The sequence below is a fragment of the Brachycentrus maculatus genome, unplaced genomic scaffold (assembly GCF_059751285.1).
Source record: "Brachycentrus maculatus isolate JH-2025_06_01 unplaced genomic scaffold, ASM5975128v1 h1tg000849l, whole genome shotgun sequence".
NCBI classification, from domain to species: Eukaryota; Metazoa; Arthropoda; class Insecta; order Trichoptera; family Brachycentridae; genus Brachycentrus; species Brachycentrus maculatus.
This window is the reverse complement of record NW_028281576.1, coordinates 195,647-213,970: the sequence shown is the minus strand read 5'-3', so window position 1 is coordinate 213,970 and position 18,324 is coordinate 195,647. Positions and strand designations below refer to the sequence as shown.

Sequence of the window (18,324 nt, the reverse complement as noted above, 5' to 3'; positions counted from 1 at the left end):
TAATTTCATAAATTGATGCGGAATGCATCAAAACACGTGTACCAGTAGATTTTAAGAAATAGTGGTATTAAGTTATTATAGTGGTAAAAGTAAAATTTTAATTTGAAATACATCATTTAAGATACATTGTGATTCAGTTTTGTTCTTTCTCTCTCTCAAAATTTTATCTCTGTATAAATGTCAGACCGTAATAATTTTACTTTAATGACCTGATGATGAAATGGATTATTCCGAAACCAGTTGTCACGAATTAGTGTTTATTTAAGTGGTATTACACAAAGTGAGAGATGAATGATAAGAAGAGTGTAATATTACCATACCACTAACTTAACAATGCTTTTAATATACAAATTATATTAAAGATACTTTTTACATTATAAATTTGAAATATCACAACTTTGGATAGAGCATCTGTAGTTTTTATACGAACGAAGATCATCTTAGGGATTACAACCTAGCTGGCTGGCTGGCTTAAGTGATCACTTTATCCACTTGTATAACTTCAGTCTTCAAAATTGAATGAATTTTCGAAAGATGTGTGTTTGGACTGTTGTTAGATTCCTGTCGTATGCTACTTGTCATATTATTTTTGACATCTCATTAAAGATTAAGAAGAATATGGAAGTCTGGGCATTTAAGGAGCTGACGACCGTCATAGGCTGGTTTAAGTGATTACTTTATACCCGAGTAACATTCACCAATTCTACCCATTTTTGACAACCAGGCTACTCACATTATTGGAAGCTCTATATATATTAACCAATTTTGAAACATTGTTCTTGAATCACTTAAACTTCACTAGAGACATCTATTGGTGAGATGTAAACTTAAATGTACTTATCATTTTAAATGATGTGGAATTTTCGGATGACAGTGTTGCCCTCAGTTGAATAATTGTAGTGTGCATATGTACATAAGCTACGTAGTGATCCATATCCGTACGATGAATAATCCAGTGTCCTAAATAATAAATAATATATAAAAAATACTTTTCATTACCCACAGTGGTGAAACATTGAAACGAAATCAGACTCAAAACCTCGTAGTATTTAAAAATTAAAAATAATTATATACATATAAATACGTGTAAAAATATTTTGGTGACTTTAGTAAGGGTTTCAACTTTATCCAGGTCAGCAAAACTTTAGTAAATATTATTTAAAACAAACATTTTGAGTGTGTCCAAATATTTGTTCACAATATCTGGATTATCTCCAATTACAGGAGTTATTTTCATATTTTTTTTATTTTGTTACACGTGTGTAAAGTGATCACTTAAACCAGCCTATGACGGTTGTCAGCCCCGTAAATGCTCAGACTTCCATATTCTTCTTCATTTTTGATGAGATGTCAAAAATAATATGAAAATATTCGTTATCTCAAAAACTCTGTTTTTTATAACTCTTCGATTTGAATTTATACATATATCGCTCACTCCTTTCAACAACGACATATATAAAAAAATCAACAATTTTTAGTTGTGCAAGTTTTCGGAATGCCTAGAAAATTTTCTTTATCCCAGCAAAAGTGGCATATTTTAAACTCAATGTTTACCTATATTATTTCGAGAAATAAAAATACTTTGTGTTTTGATCCACTCACACTGATCAATATTTACCCGCTACAGGGCAGAAAGTGTTGTTCTTGCATTTTAAAGAAAAGATATTGCTTAATTTTTTTAAATATACACTCAATTAGAGAAAAAACATTCAGTTTTTACTTTAAAAAGATCTGTTGTATAGTAAAAAGTTCAATTAGCTTGATATTTAAAAAAAATATATATTTGATTATATTTTTAAACTTTATAAACCATCTCCTGAAAAATCAAGTTTTTTGATATATTATATGACGTTGTTGAAAGGAGTGAGCGATATGGTAAATGACAAACTTTTTTGTATGTATCATGTTTTTTTTAAATAGGCTGATGACTGTACAAAACGATCTTATGAGTTTGATAAAATTATTTGTATTTGAAATCCCTTCTGCTAACAATATTAATTTTTTAAATCTCAATTTTCTTTAGAAAAAATCTCATGAACTTGGACTGAACAACATTATAACTTATCATACCGCTTCTCTAACCTGACCACTTTCAAGAAATACTTGATCATTCCAAGTTTTTTTCGGTCTTCCTTTGCTCCTATTACCAACCATAGTCATTTATTTTTTTGTTTATTTAGACTCATATATATATATATAATAAATCATCTCTCACTGATAAAAAACTTATTTCGTCATATATTTTTTTTTTATTAGTGCAACTCTAAATTTCAATATTCCATCACTGTGTCACGCCATCTTGTTTAGCTCTCTTTGATTGTCCTTGGATATATGCCAAACAGTTCAGTGTCAGAAACGATCAATCGCAACAAAAAAACATTTTTCCGGAACAAGCCCCATATTCTTATATGAGATTCGAAAAATATGCCGCAAGAAATGTTATATTTAGGACACTCGCGCACAGTCGAATTTAGCAAGAAAATAAATTTCTCATCGAAATTCAGAAAATAAACTAAGTAACTAACTGCCACACCACTCTGTCTTTGCGAACATCCTTCACCTCTTCTACGTTCATGCATCTCCTTATATATAACCGCCGATTATTTCGACTCCACGATCAGATATGCCAAATACTTCAAGTACCTGATCATCCCAAGTTTTTTTCGGTCTTTCTTTGCTCCTCTTTTTCAACTACATTCACCTCATAATTTCTGTATTCAGATAATATTTTTTTATGTATGTATATCGATAAAAAATATATGGGAAGTAGAAGTAGGAAGTTTTATTTTTAAAATTGAATGTAACATTGGTTTAATTTCAGTTTATATTTTTTAGAATTTAAATGTTTTTACAAATATGTTTATATTATATCTAACCATATTTTTAAACATATCTGTTACCATTTTCATAAATGATATACTTGCATTAGGTATATACATATTATACAGGAATTAGTATATACATACATACGTTTGTAAAATTTATTTATAGAAAATTATAAAACACTTTTAAAACAAAATTGACCTTTTTATGGTTAAAACTTAAGTACCGTAATTTAAAATTGGTTATTATTTTATTATTTAAAAAATAAAACTAGAACTTTGTTATTAACTTATTTAATTAAGGTAGTTTTATCTAAACGGTTGCAACAAGAACCTTGTCATCTTCAGCAATAAATTTGTTTTCCAAAAATAAAAGAAGTTAAAAACAAAGTTAAATTTTATTTTATAAAGTTTCATTCGATGTGCCGCGAAGTGCCAAAAACGTTTTAGATATTTTTTATTAAAATTATTTTTAAAAAAAACGTCGTACGACAGATTACTTATTGTTGAAACGTGCGCTCTATCGCTTACTCACAAAGATTAGGAAAACACATCATCTCGATATTATGATTGACGTTTCTCAAAATGTTTTGTTTGAAAGGGAGAATTTCGAGTAAATAAATTATACGTGTAATATGAGTGCTTTATTTTGAGAACCGAACTGGCTTGATATTTTTGATATAAAGGAAACATTTGTTTAAAAATCGTGAAATGCCTTTTTAGTGGCAGACAGACGTGACAGATTTCAGCTTTGATTCATATAAAATTCTACGAAAACGGTTCGTAAAACATTAATTTGGAAGATAAAGAATTTCACAGATGGCTGATGAATTTACAGGGGAGAAAAATCTGGAACAAATACACACACACACACACACACACGCACACACACACACACACACACACACACACACACACACACACACACACACACACACATACATATTTTTAATAAAAAATATTTATATATATATATATATATATATATATATATATATATATATATATATATATATATATATATATATACATACATTAAAAATATGGAGATATATGCATTTTCTTGAAATAAGGAAAACTTGGAATATTCAAGTATTTCAAATAAGTGACCAGGACAGAAGTCGTCATAATCGATTGGTTTTGTATTAGGATATATAGTTTAATATATCCCTTAGTACTCTGGACCGATACCTGTAGTTGATGCCCAAAGTTGATCATCTTTTATTCATGAATTTTACGATCAAGATAACACTGCTCATATATTATAGTGTCATATGCACCATTAGCAGTAAAAGGATAATTGAATTTTAAGATTTCATCATATTTTAACCTGATCAATTCACATGTATAATGTCAAGGTTCATTTTCATTTTCGGTACCGTTTTTTTTGTCAAAATGTGTTTTCTCACGTTCTACGTACGAAATACGTACACAATTCAGGATAATGTACACTGTGAATAAGTACGGATATAAATATTATGTTTTCCTACAGAAGCCCTTAAGGATACGCTATCAGATCGATCCTTGAAATAAGAATAACACTTTTGCTTCCAAACACTTGTCTCACGAGGTTCTCAGAAAAGGTTTTTTAACGTCCAGATAGCATCATTATTTTTATGGAGGGTGAATTTAATGTGATTTGTTTCTTTTATTTATTTGCATTGAAAAAAATTAAACCAAGATATAAAAACAATAAAAATAAATTGAACCTGTTTTTTATTTACTGGCTAAGCTTTTACTTTTTAGAATAAAATCTTATTCTACCTGGCTCTATCCTAAGTTATCGTCCTTATAGACTTTTAAGGTATGCTCTCCTCATCCTCAGGTTGTAGGTCCTTCTATCATGAATAATGTCTCTCAGGCCATGCCTTCAAAAATTTCATCTTTCTGTAACATTTATGAATTCTTTGGTTTTTCTCTAAATGTATCTCCATATTATTTTCATCTATCGAAATATCATTTTTCCGCCCCAAAGTGCTTCTGCTATAGGCAACGTCACCTAACTCATGCCTTCAAATTACAAATATTAATAAATAGAGTCTTAAATATTGTGGCATTTTTAAAACTTTGTATAGTTATTACTTTTTTAAATAGTAATAAGAAATAGTTTGGAGCAAAGAAAATATTTTGGAGAGACTATACAAAATAATACAATAATCCGTACAGTGGCAATCTAAAGTCTGAAAATTGAAACTCTTTTCAGTGTTTCAATATTTCAGGAACATGAGGCACATATCCTTGGCAAATAATTGAAACGGTCTCTCCCTTACGACACCAAGGGATCATCTTATCTATTGAATAAATAATCGAGAGATTCCCCAAGGGAGTCCTGTAAAGGCGAAGGGTTTCAGCTCAATGACAATACCTTTCAGTCAAACATTGAATGCTCTGTTTCTCAAAATTGAATTTAACGAAAAAAACATTCGTGTCTGAAAAAAAATGAATCCAAACCTTTTTTAAACTAGAACTGAAATAAAAATGAAAAAGCTGGAGTGTCTCTTAGAGATAAAATGAAAAGTCGATGTATTCGTAAAAGCCTGTGTGTAATTGATATCAATAGTAAGATAGAGGAAAAGCAATCGAGATGATATGGGCACATTAGACGTAGAGAACCTGAACGTATTGTAAACTAGGCAATCGTTATGGATCTTCCTCAAAAGATATCTAGAGGAAGACCAAAAAATTCATTAAAGGCACAAAAAAAAAATACGATTCGTAAACAAGAACCTATGTGACGTTGTAAATGATAGAAGAACCAACAAACTGATGATCAGGGGAGCTGATCCTAATAGTCTGCAAAGATGATAGGTTGAGATGTAGCGAGGAAGAATATATATTTATATAAACATTTATATATATATATATATATATATATATATATATATATATATATATATATATATATATATATATATATATATATATATATATATATATATATATATATATATATATATATATATATATATATATATATATAAATATATATAAATATATATATATATATATATATATATATATATATATATATATATATATATATATATATATATATATATATATATATATATATATATATATATATACATATATATATATACATATATATATATATATATATAATTATATATATATATATATATATATATATATATATATATATATATATATATATATATATATATATATATATATATATATATATATATATATATATATATATATATATATATATATATATATATATATTTATATGTATATATATATATATATTTATATTTAAATGTATGATGGTGCATTAGCGAGGAAGAATATATATTTATATAAACATTTATATATATATATATATATATATATATATATATATATATATATATATATATATATATATATATATATATATATATATATATATATAAATATATATATATATATATATGTATATATATAAATATATATAAATATATATATATATATATATATATATATATATATATATATATATATATATATATATATATATATATATATATATATATACATATATATATATACATATATATATATATATATATAATTATATATATATATATATATATATATATATATATATATATATATATATATATATATATATATATATATATATATATATATATATATATATATATATATATATATATATATATATATATATATATATATATATATATATATATTTATATGTATATATATATATATATATATTTATATTTAAATGTATGATGGTGCATTAAGACTGCAAGAGTTTTCCGAGGCAATCCGTTTGAAAATGCATCAGCAATAAATCTAGTAGAACTTTTGTATCGAGAAACAGATTGCAACCGTAAATTCACTCTTGTAAAACCCAATTTACGTCACTTAGTGGTTTTTATAATAAATTGCATTTATAGTGCATTTGCGGTCAGATGCATTGCATCCTCGAATAGTTCTAACGGAAAAATACGTATATAAGAACTTATAAGTTATTTCAGTAATTTATTTGATAGAAACTTTGCCCTGGCTTTAATACTGTTTATTGTATTTACCGTCTTTTAATATTATAAGTTTTTTTGTGGTTGACAAACTTAAGATGCAATACTTAGTTGGCTATACTAAATTTCATTTATATTTACATATTACAGGGTGGCACAACGGATATTGTTGGTTTTAAGAGGGTTTTTATGTGTTTTATATACTAATGAAAGACCAAGGTCAAACAAAATATTTTTCATTTCACATTAAAAGTAGCAATACATTTTTTTTAAATTATTAATTAAAAAACTTTGACTAACCTTACCTAACCGATAATCAGACGTCCCAGGTTCGAATAATAAAAATCGAAACGACTTGTTGTTATTTCCAGTGATGAGATGAACTGATATTTTCACAGTAATTAATTTATTTTGAAAAAAAATTTATATCTTACCTAAACCTACTCTATACAATAATCAGAAAACCCGAATTCATTTCCAAATTTAACAAATATAAGCCGACCACCAGTTATAATTTCCCACGATAAAACGACCTGATGTTTTCACAATTATTATATTTCTATCTAACCAGTTTTGATCAAAACTTCATCATCTTCAGGGATAGACAAATACTGATAATGACACGGTTCGTTCGAAACCGGTTTAAAGAAAAGAACTTAAAATAAATTTTTAGTTTTATTTTATAAAGTTTTATAAAATGTGACACAACAAATAAAAGTATATGCAAAAACATTCGAGAAATTCAATATTCTTCTTCATTTATGTTGAAATATCGATAAAATATAGAATATCTTTGTAACTTAAATGAAGATATGAACTGTTCAACGTATGAGAAGCTGAAGAGGCTGGAGCACGATAAACTGGAATGGCGAAGGAGGTATCATTTGTTGATGCAAACTAATGCAAATTATTAGGACCACAAAAAAATATCAATAATATTTTTATTTTGCAGAAAATCTGCAGTTAAAATCTTTATTTTGCAGAAAATTTATTACGCCGTTCAGATCATGGTCTATCACTTTGTTCTTCCCAAGAAAGAACACTTTCCATTCCTCGCCATAACACATCATTCTTCAGACTATGGAATGAATTACCTATCCTTGTAAAAATGCACCTTCTCTAATAACATTTAAGAAACGTCTAAGACATTACTATTAATCATTAAAATCCTAACTGTCCATCAAACCTCCTTTCTTAGTTTTTCCCTCTACCTTCTTCCCTACTTTTCCCTCCTTATTGTAATCTTATGTTTCTTTTATTGTCAGTAATGTTCAAATACTATCTACCCTCTGATTGCAAACAGTTATATATGGTATCAAACGTTTTGATCAATATCACAAATCTGTTTTTGGTTGGTTGGATGTAATTGATTTTTAGCAATAAGCCCGCCAATGTAATAATATTTATTTCTTTTCTGTACATGAAGTTTTAATAAATAAAATTTGTTAAAATTTCAGTGTTGTTTTCTTACCTTGCTCAGGGTTGTAGGATGGGGGTAGAGGTTAACTAGGCAACCCTCCTCAGGCGGTAGTCCCATCTCGTCTCCAGATGGGGCATCTCCATCGTGTCGCAGATGGACTGCACGTGGCTCGCTGCGTGGGCACTCTGCGGACCGAAGATGGCTGCCACCCCACTCCGTAGCAGATGGCACACTGAAAATAATGAAAAATAACATTTGAGTGTGTCCACATACTTGTTCACATATAAAATAAGAGTTTCTACAAAGCTTCTTCTCATCTCACCAATAGATGTCTCTAGTGAAGTTCTAGTAATTCAAGAACAATGTTTCGAAATTGGTTCATATATATTGAACTTCCAAAATTTAAGTAGCGTGGTTGTCAATAATGAGTAAAATTGGTGAATGTTACACGTGTGTAAAGTGGTCACTTAAACCAGCTTATAGCATTCGTCAGCCCCGTAAATGCCCAGACTTCTATTTCTTCTTCATCTTTTATGAGATGTCAAAAAATAATATGATAATGAAAAACCCTTGATTATTTATTGATTTAGCATTAAATTTGTAGTATTAAATAGTAATTTCAAAACTAAAATGAAACACATGTAAAATACAACTTTTTTACATATTAATCAAATAAAAATCAAATTATTATTTTTGATTTTTAATAATGATAATAATAATAATTACTACATTTTTACTTTAGGACAATATGGTTTTATAAACGCTGTTGATTTAATGACAGTTGAGTGAAAATATTATGTTTTATTGCCTGCTTTTTTGTATTTATTAGCCTTTTGGTTCGTACTAGCTACAGCTGTATTTGGCTTTCACTTTATCGAAAAACATAATTTCAGTATAATTTATTTTATTATTAAAAATATATATATGTTTTCGTTCAGAATTCATATAAACTTCCTTTTTATTTCGTAAGAAAAAAAAACAATCTACCCTGTACCTTGTACCTTGTACAAAATACCTTACAAAGAGTTTTATTTAAAAAACCATGTGTTAACAATGTTTTATATTCCATTCATTACAGCATCCGAAATTTATCAAAGGAAATGCCACTTCATTTCCAGCTAACATTTTTCCTGAAAAACAAATATTTCTCACAAAACTAAATTCACAGTTACATTGTTGAAATATTTTTCCGAGAAATTATTTAAAAGGACGCAAAAAATATAATTGCTTCATTACCTTAAAAGTTCTTGAATAAATCTTATGGGAGTATTTGAAAGCTACACAGCACGGCTACCTTTGAGCCCAAGAAGGCTTTCGCGCCGACCGGAAATGAGCAAACTTTCAGTTTTAACTGCAGTTATGTGCAAACTTCCCTCAGAATAACATCTCTTCTTAATGTTCCACTTTCAAACTACCTTTTTAAACCAGCTGCGGGAACCAAATGAACATTTTTGGGATATTTTGGGTTTCGTGTGTTATTATTTCAGACTGAAAAGCACGCCTGAAATTGTTTCATATGGCAGGAAAGACATTAATTCAGCGTACGTTTCATTTTAAAATGTTTTCACCGCATTAAATTACGTGATTAAAATAATTTTATACATGGCAATGCCCACAATCGCATTGTTGATATGTAATTGCTCAGTTAATGGTTGAAAAATGTAACAATTTTCTAATTATTAAGTGATATTTTTGCTACAATGTAATTACAAATATTTACATTGTGCAAAATTTATATCTCTTTAAAATCGATTTATGATATTGTACGTATTATATGTGGTAACTAAAAACATGTTTTTTTGGATAACTCGAAAAAAAACGATTCAATTGATAATTTTGATAAAATCATTCAAGCTATTTGATGTTTATTATTTGTTATCTTTAAAACAATGAGTGACATTTCAATTGTTTATTTTTGTTAAATATATGCAATTTATGGCTAAATCCATTGATTCATGATCCAATAGTCGAACGGTCCCGCCATCGTGTGTTATTTATGTTTACCCAAAATATTTTATATACTTTGCTCTAACTACTGCGCACCACAACTATTTGTAATTGTGATCTTGTTTCCAATCATTTCTCGAATGTTTTTCGCAGATATTTTGTGGCACATTTTATAAACTTTATAAAATAAAACAACTTTGTTTTAGCCACTTCTTATAGGTACACTTTTTCCAACCGGTTTTGACAGAGACTTTGTCATCCTCAAGATAAATGTACTAATTATAAAATATTAAAATACTCAAAGTAAGGTTATAGTGAATTACCCTTCCCTTACGATACCAAAAATTTCCACGCACTCCGTACACCATATGAAAATGTGATTTAAAAAACGGGAAAAAAAACACCTAAATGTTGCTTTTATTGAGCATTGCGCAACGAATACGCTCACTCCAGATGACAACTTGTGAGCTACAAATGGAATCGTCCAAAAACAGTTTGAAGCCGCGTGCTATTTTATAAAGTTCTTTTCCGATAATTCACGTAACGATTTGCCAGTCGATCTATGAACACACTGCTGGCTCCACCTATCTCTGCCTACTCCTGCAGAGTATCGGCGTGATGGTTAGTTAGTTAGCTCGTTATATCACCGATACGCACTATGTTATAAGAAAAGGTAGATACACGTAGTTTCAATTATCTTCACTGTGCGTAAAATCGATAAACTAGTAGATATAACGTATCTAATGTATTAAAATAGATCTTGGGGCTGATAAGGGTTTATATATGTTTATATCTCAGCATTACTTACTGCTATCTACCCTGTTTCCAATTATTTAAGATAATGACAGACTCATTAGGGTGGTTTGGTCGGCTGGAGCAAATTAATGGTGGGGGAGCTATAAAAAAGATATAAATTAACGTTTGCGATTTCGTTTCAATATATTTGTGAATGAAATATTGTAGATCTATATACATTATGGGCTGCCTATTTTGAAATTTATTATCAATTACACTTTATAAGAGTATATATATACATATATAAATTTGAAATTTCGACTCCTGACCTGAATGAATGACTGAATGCAGTCATAATGCGATTCCTCAGACGAATGTGTGGCAAAACGATGTTTGATAGATGTTCGAATGATGAAATAAGGAAAGAAGGCAAGTCTGAGATAAGCATTATCGATAAAATTCAGAAAGGTGTGTTGAGATGGTTTGGACATGTGGAACGTATGAGTGAGGAAAGAACGGTTAAACAAATTTATGAGGCGAATGTAGTCGGAAAAAAAAGCAGAGGAAGACCCAGGAAAACTTGACACAACCAGGTATGTCAAATACTTGAAAGCGGCCGGGTCAGGAGTCGTAATAATCGTCGGGTATGTATGAGGAGATGCGTGAATGTAGAAGAGGCGAAGAATGTTTGCAAAGACAGAGTGGTGATTCTCTCTGCCTAACCCTGCGGGATGGTTAGTTAGTTAGTTAGACTCCTGACCTGGCCAATTTTTAATATTTTTCATGCTTCATCATACCAAGTTTTCCTCGGTCTTCTTTTGTTTTTATTTGAAACTGCATTCGGTAATAATGCTACATAAACTAGCTTTTAAAAGTAATTTATTTATTTCACTAAAATATTTATTTAATTTACCCTCAGCTGGTATTTGAAGCATAGAACTGATCATCTTGCCTTCATATAACTATCCGTCAACTAAACATTGCATCAATTTTAAATAGTGCTCTTTGCACCATTGGATGCGGATAAGGGTCGGTAATAGTAGAATGCTAAAAATCAAATCCCCAATTTTAGTAGCCTAAAGCAAAAAATTAAATCATTTTTACATAAATTAAGCTCATATTATTTTTTTTGACATCTCATCAAAGATGAAGAAGAATGTGGATAATATGAGTAGTGTGGTTGTCAAAAATGGGTAAAATTGGTGAATGTTACACGTGTGTAAAGTGATCACTTTAACCAGCCTATGACGGTCGTCAGCCCCGTAAATGCCCAGACTTCCATATTCTTCTTCGTCTTTGATGAGATGTCAAAAAATAATATGAAAATAACTTCTGTAATTGGAGATAATCCAGATTTTGTCAACAAGTATTTGGACACACTCAAAATGTTGTAAATGAATTAAGCTCATCACTAGATTCTGGCTGATTTAAGAATGTCTACAAAAAATTTAGCTTGAACCCCCTTAAAATAGAAGGAAACGTAGTTTTGGTACCACTGCTAGTATAACGTATAGTATACTGCTAATATACAAAAAGGAAAAATAAAACGAAGAATTTCTAGAACCTCAACTGTTATTCGTGTAAAATTTTGCATACAAAATATGATGATTCAAGAAAATAACAGCATTATGATTTTTAAATCGTATCCCAAGGGAAATTTTCTTTACAGTCATACATTCTAACTTAATACTCGAAACGAAGCAAGCTCCCTTAACAAATGCAGTTGTCTTTCTGGAGATGGTCTCATACATACTGACGCTGTTGCACTAAACCAGAGATCGTAAATTTCCTTATGCATTTACTTTGCCTTGGAGTTTTTCCAAGTAATGCATCTTGTCGTGTGACGTAACTTGCATCCAACCCTTGCAAAACGCATACTCCAATAGACTCGAGGATATTAATCATTGAAATTCCAAACTCCATAAAATATTTGGATATATGCCACTTAACGATACAAGCCAAGAGTAATCGAATTGGATAAATATGACTAATTAAAAAAAAATGTGGTAAATAAGTATTACCACGCCATAATTTGGTAAGTGAGGGTTCCAATAATGTTATAAGTATACTAAAAAATTGTATTTAAAATGATCTGTTCAAATTATAAGCTGCATTGAAATCACAGATGATGTTTTCAGGTTACGTAAAATATAATCCGGTTAGGATCTTACGTACATTTCAATTAAAGGATTAACGGTATTCGAAAATGATGCTAAATGCATCGAAACATGTGTCAAAATAGATTTTAAGAAATAGTGTCATTTACAAGTAAAACTTAACTTTAAAGGTGTCTTAACATGATAATGGTAAGCCCCGTAAATGCTCAGACTTCCATATGCTTCATCATCTATGTTGGGATGTTAAAAAAATAATATAAGAAATAATTCCTTATTGGAGCTAATCCAGATATGTGAACAAATATTTGGACATATAAATATTAATGTAAAATATGCATCTTTCTTCCCTTTTTTATGAAAAAAATGGAAGTCTGAGCATCCCAGGGCTTATGACTTGGTATCTGGCTGGTTTAAGGAATCATTTTAAACACTTGTGCAACGTTTGCCATTTTATTAAAAAATGAAACGTTATTTCAGGGTCTATTTCTTTCAAAATGTATGTGAACTAATTCGGAATGAAAAATGGATGAACTAACCAAATCAGGGCTGCCACAAATTCATCATTGGTAGGAAAGATGTGGATATAGTTGTATCGGGGGAGGTGAAATGAAACTATACAAAATGTATTTGGAACGAGGAGAGAGGGTAGTTTCAACCCTAAGTAATGAACACAATGACGTAGAAGATTTTTTTTCAAAATTCCCATTTAAATTTGATTTACTCTCGTATTTATCTATTTATCGAAGCAATTCCCAACGGTAGTTCTGATAGATTAGAAGTCAATTCCAGCTTCCTTGGAACGTTTGGCATTTGAATAATCTTATAAAAGATTAAGGTGATCGGAATATTATTCAACCTACCCAGAGCTAAGAGGGGGATTTAAAATCCCCTAAAACGACGTTTCACTCCATTACTTGATAATTATTCAAACTGTTTTATTCAATTTCTATAATTTTAATAGTAATACTAAGGAATACTTGGGCATATTTTGGTGTAAAATATTCATAACATGTGTTTTTTTTTATTTTTTATAAATATTCCCGCAATCTACGGTCTAATCCATCGAAATTTGATCCAATGGTCGAACGGTCCGTGTCACCGTGCACAAATTACGTTGACCTGTGTTATTTAATTTATTTTACTCAAAAAACTGCGCCACAATCTACTTAAGTAGATACTAGGATGACTTCATCATTTTTCATATTAAAATATAAAATAACCTGTCATAATTATGCTACTTATTGTTTCAGCATTCACTTTGTGGTAAGAAATGATTAAATTATAAACAAAATACTTTTTTCTTACCACTTGGGTATCGTATTGCTACGACTAGTTTTGGAAGCTACGGATGCTTACATCTACGGGTTTGAATATTATAACACCCAAGATGGGCGAAAAGCCATTAAAAGAAGAAGAAGAAGAAGAAGGGTTTGAATATAAAAAAGTTTATATTCAAACTCGTAGATGAAAGCATTTGTAGCTTCCAAAACTAGTTGTTTAGATAAAATACTCAAGTGGTAACAAAGCAAGTAATTTATTTAATATTTAATCTGTGATATTCAATACATTATTTTGAATAATATTCCCGCGATTTACGTTCAAATACATCGATACTTGATCCTATGGTTGAACGGTCCATGTCATCGTATGTTACTTATGTTTACCCGAGGTTTTTTATTTATCGTACTCTAACTTCTGCATTTCAACTGTGTGAAAGCGAGACAGCAAATATGAACTGCATTCTGAAGATCGTCCATATCACGATACGCGCAGTCGACCCATGAACATGCTGCTGACTGCATCCATACTACATACAATATTTCTATAAATTCGAATAAGGTATTTTTAATACCCCCCTTTGGAGTATACGTAACTTTTAGATTTCTTGTGTAAAGAAGGTTAAAAGAGCGACTTTCTTTATCACATCGAGCAATCTGTCAGTTTTGTTTCTGACACGAAGTACCGTTTATTAGTCTGTCACGTAGACTTACGTTGACAATAGCAGGAAAGCTTCTGCGAAGGCTTTGTCACGACATTTCCTTTCGGGGGAGGTAAAATCTCTGAATAAGAAATCAATGTGTTTCCAGATGATAACTCGAGAGACAATTATGGGCGCGGTGTTCGAAAGGGGAAGTATTACATTTGAAATTCGTTTTAATTTATAAAACCTCCATATTATAGTCGTCGCCTATGCTGGAATTTGAAGATTAGGTTTACAAAGTAATCTTCTCCTCCTTATTGCAACCCTTACTCCAATCAATTTTGGAATTTCAACAATGTAGTTCGAACTTCAATAAATTAATTTAGATACTAGATTATTCACCCTGCGGGTGACATATTACTATAAAAGGTATCTCAATTTGAGATAAAGCATCGTCTCCTTCTTCATCTTTCTATGGATTTTACCATCTGTCTGGGTCACCACTTGTTTCTCTTAGAATATTGGCTGCCAGCTATCTCTCTGCTTAGGGGTCTACGTCTTTTGGAGTTTCCTCGAAAGACGATACATGGAAGTCTGTCGTACGTGCTCATTCCAGTATCGCCTTTCTTATATCTTCCATCTTACACGTGCTCCGGATATCAGCGTTTCTTACGCGGCCCCCCAACGTGTTTCCGGTTATAGATTGGAGAGTTCTCATCTAAGAGGTTCGAAGTCGCATTTTTTTTCTAGAAGTATCCACTCTTGTCTCGATGCCATAAGTGGCTATTGGTCAAACATGGTCAATTACATGTTTTTCACATGTACAATCCACATATGTTTGTTCATCTACATTAAATTTCTGCGGTATCTGGATACAGCTGCAGTCTTACTTATTTGCTTAAAGGTTTCACCATAGAGATCACCGTTGCTACTAACGTCTAATCCAGGAAACTTAAATTCCATCACTTGTTCAATGATGATGTTATCCGCATCTAATAATTAGAAATTACATATTACTGCATAAAAAATCTATACTTTACGAATTTCTGAATCTTGACAATCAGCGATACATCAAAATTTTGGCACCAGCATTGAGTTATATGCAATTTAAAAAAAATCATTCAATATGGATGTTTAATAATGGGATATTTAAAAATCAAATCAAATTGGACGTTATATTGTATTTTGATTTAAAATAAATAAAAAAATCAAAAAAATATTCAAAGTAGTACTCATGATTCATAGAATTCAAAATCTTATCTGAAAACTGTTCAATACACATCGCGCGCACATACTATGACAGCGCGCCGGGCAGGTTTGTCGACTTGACGACTAACGCACTTGCTAGTCTTAAAAAATATATATGGGAAGGTATTTACACTGACGGTATGTCTAGTACTTGAATGAAAATATTTGATTATTTGTAAAGCGTTAAATTTGCTTTGTAAAACGTCCAATATGAAGTAAAAAAATCCTGTCAATTTTTTACAAGCATTGTGAAAAGATATATAAAGATTTGTGCTTTCCATTTTCTTCCTTTTAAATTCAAACAGACTGAACCACCGCAATTCATCGTTAGGCATGGCTACTATGATACTTATACAGCAGTATAATAAATAATCATAAGAAAGTCTGGTAGCACACGCTATTGAAAATAAAAGCAATGACATAAACATTGTGTTTTACACATATTAACACAGAGAGGGCGCAATGTCGGCACGTGTAAGTCCACACTTCACGTGTGGTAAAGGCGATATCTACGTGTCCGGAATAAGCCAGACTTTTGTTCTCTGACAGCACCTTTTAAATTAAAAAGCTTTCCCCCCCTTCAAGTCGTGCGGAGCTTAGAATTAGAATTCAAAGGATTTTTCCGATTTTTTCTATTATTACAGCCGATAAGAAATGCTTCGTGATTTTCAATTATTTTGAAAGCGTTCCGGTGTTTCTTTGAAGTATAAAATATGTGTATACTTATGTCAGTATTTTTGTAAATGGTATTAGAAGAGATAGCGGTTTTAACCAAAAAAAACTTCAATAAATAAAAAAAGTCATTGCTAAATAAAAACTTTCTCAAATCAACCATACTTGGCTCCAGTGAATTAAAATATAAAGCGTCATAAGATTTATTATATATACTTATATGGTTTATTATGATTTATTGTATTACGGAGTTCCAAAAATTGGAGTACTGTAGTTGTCAATCAAGGGTAGAGTGATAAATGTTGCACGTGTGTTGAGTGATCACTAAACCAACCTATGGCAGGTGATAAGCCCTGTAAATAACCATAATTACTTATTTTTATCGTCTTTTTTGAGATGTCGGAATGTCATTTTTTATCATTTAAGAAATGATGGATAAAAACGTACATTCTATCTGAAATATTCGTCATCCAAAATGTTAATTTAGTTATTCTGAGACATTTACATTCTCGAAGGAGTTCAAATGTCGCCTTTTACGAAGTAGCGAAGGTTTTTCAACAGGATTTCTGTCTAAAGGATGTCACGTGGCACGTTTATTCAAATTTGTTTCAATTTAATTCTTCCTCTGGAACGCTAATCTAATAATTCAAGAATTTAAGAATGCGGTACAACTTTTCTGAGGCAATTTGTTTTAACTATGTATATTACCTGTTTCAGTGAAACTAAAATAAACGCGCATTTTTTACAACTTACTTACTAACTAACCGTCACGACGCTTCTCACAGGGGTAGGCAGAGATATCAGAATGCCACACCACTCTTTGAGAAATAACATCCCACATGCAAAACATGATGATATATCGCTCACTCCTTTCAACAACAATATATATTAGATATCACAAATCGTCAATTCTCAGTTGTGCATGTTTTCGGAATGCCCAAAAAATGTACTATTTCCCAGCAAAAGTGGCATATTTTTAACATGATATTTACCTGAAAGTGTTGTTTTTGTATTTTGAAGAAAAGTTATTGTTTAATAATTTTTTAAAATAAACTTGATATTTTCCAAATGGAAAAAAAAACCTTGAGGTCTTGCCTGTAAAGATCTGTTGTACAGTAAAAAGTTCAAAAAGTGGCTTGATATTTATTTTTAATATATTTTATTATATTTTTAAACTTTTAAAACGATCTCCGGAAAAATCAAGTATTTTGATAAATGACGTTGTTGAAAGGAGTGAGCGATATCTCTTCTTGGAATAAAATATTTAAATGGCGCTGGAAAGAGTGAATACATCCGAGCCTTTGAAAGGTAAATCCGCAAGAAGTTATAATCATATTATATTTGTAGTTTGGGGGTCGTTAACTTTAAGGCGAACGACTTAAATATTGTGTTAGTCCAAAACTTTCAAACTGTTTCTTCGGAAAGTGAC

General features: G+C 30.2%; 1 protein-coding gene across 1 annotated transcript in view; it reads right to left on the bottom strand.

The window, feature by feature from the left end:
• Window positions 1-18,324, bottom strand: part of KaiR1D (Kainate-type ionotropic glutamate receptor subunit 1D) — a 226,646-nt gene that overhangs the window by 106,810 nt on the left and 101,512 nt on the right. The window contains exon 4 of the mRNA XM_088275369.1: window positions 8,307-8,487. Within this exon, the coding sequence (XP_088131495.1) occupies window positions 8,307-8,372 (66 nt within the window). The 5' untranslated portion in view covers window positions 8,373-8,487. The remainder of the gene's footprint in view (window positions 1-8,306; window positions 8,488-18,324) is intronic.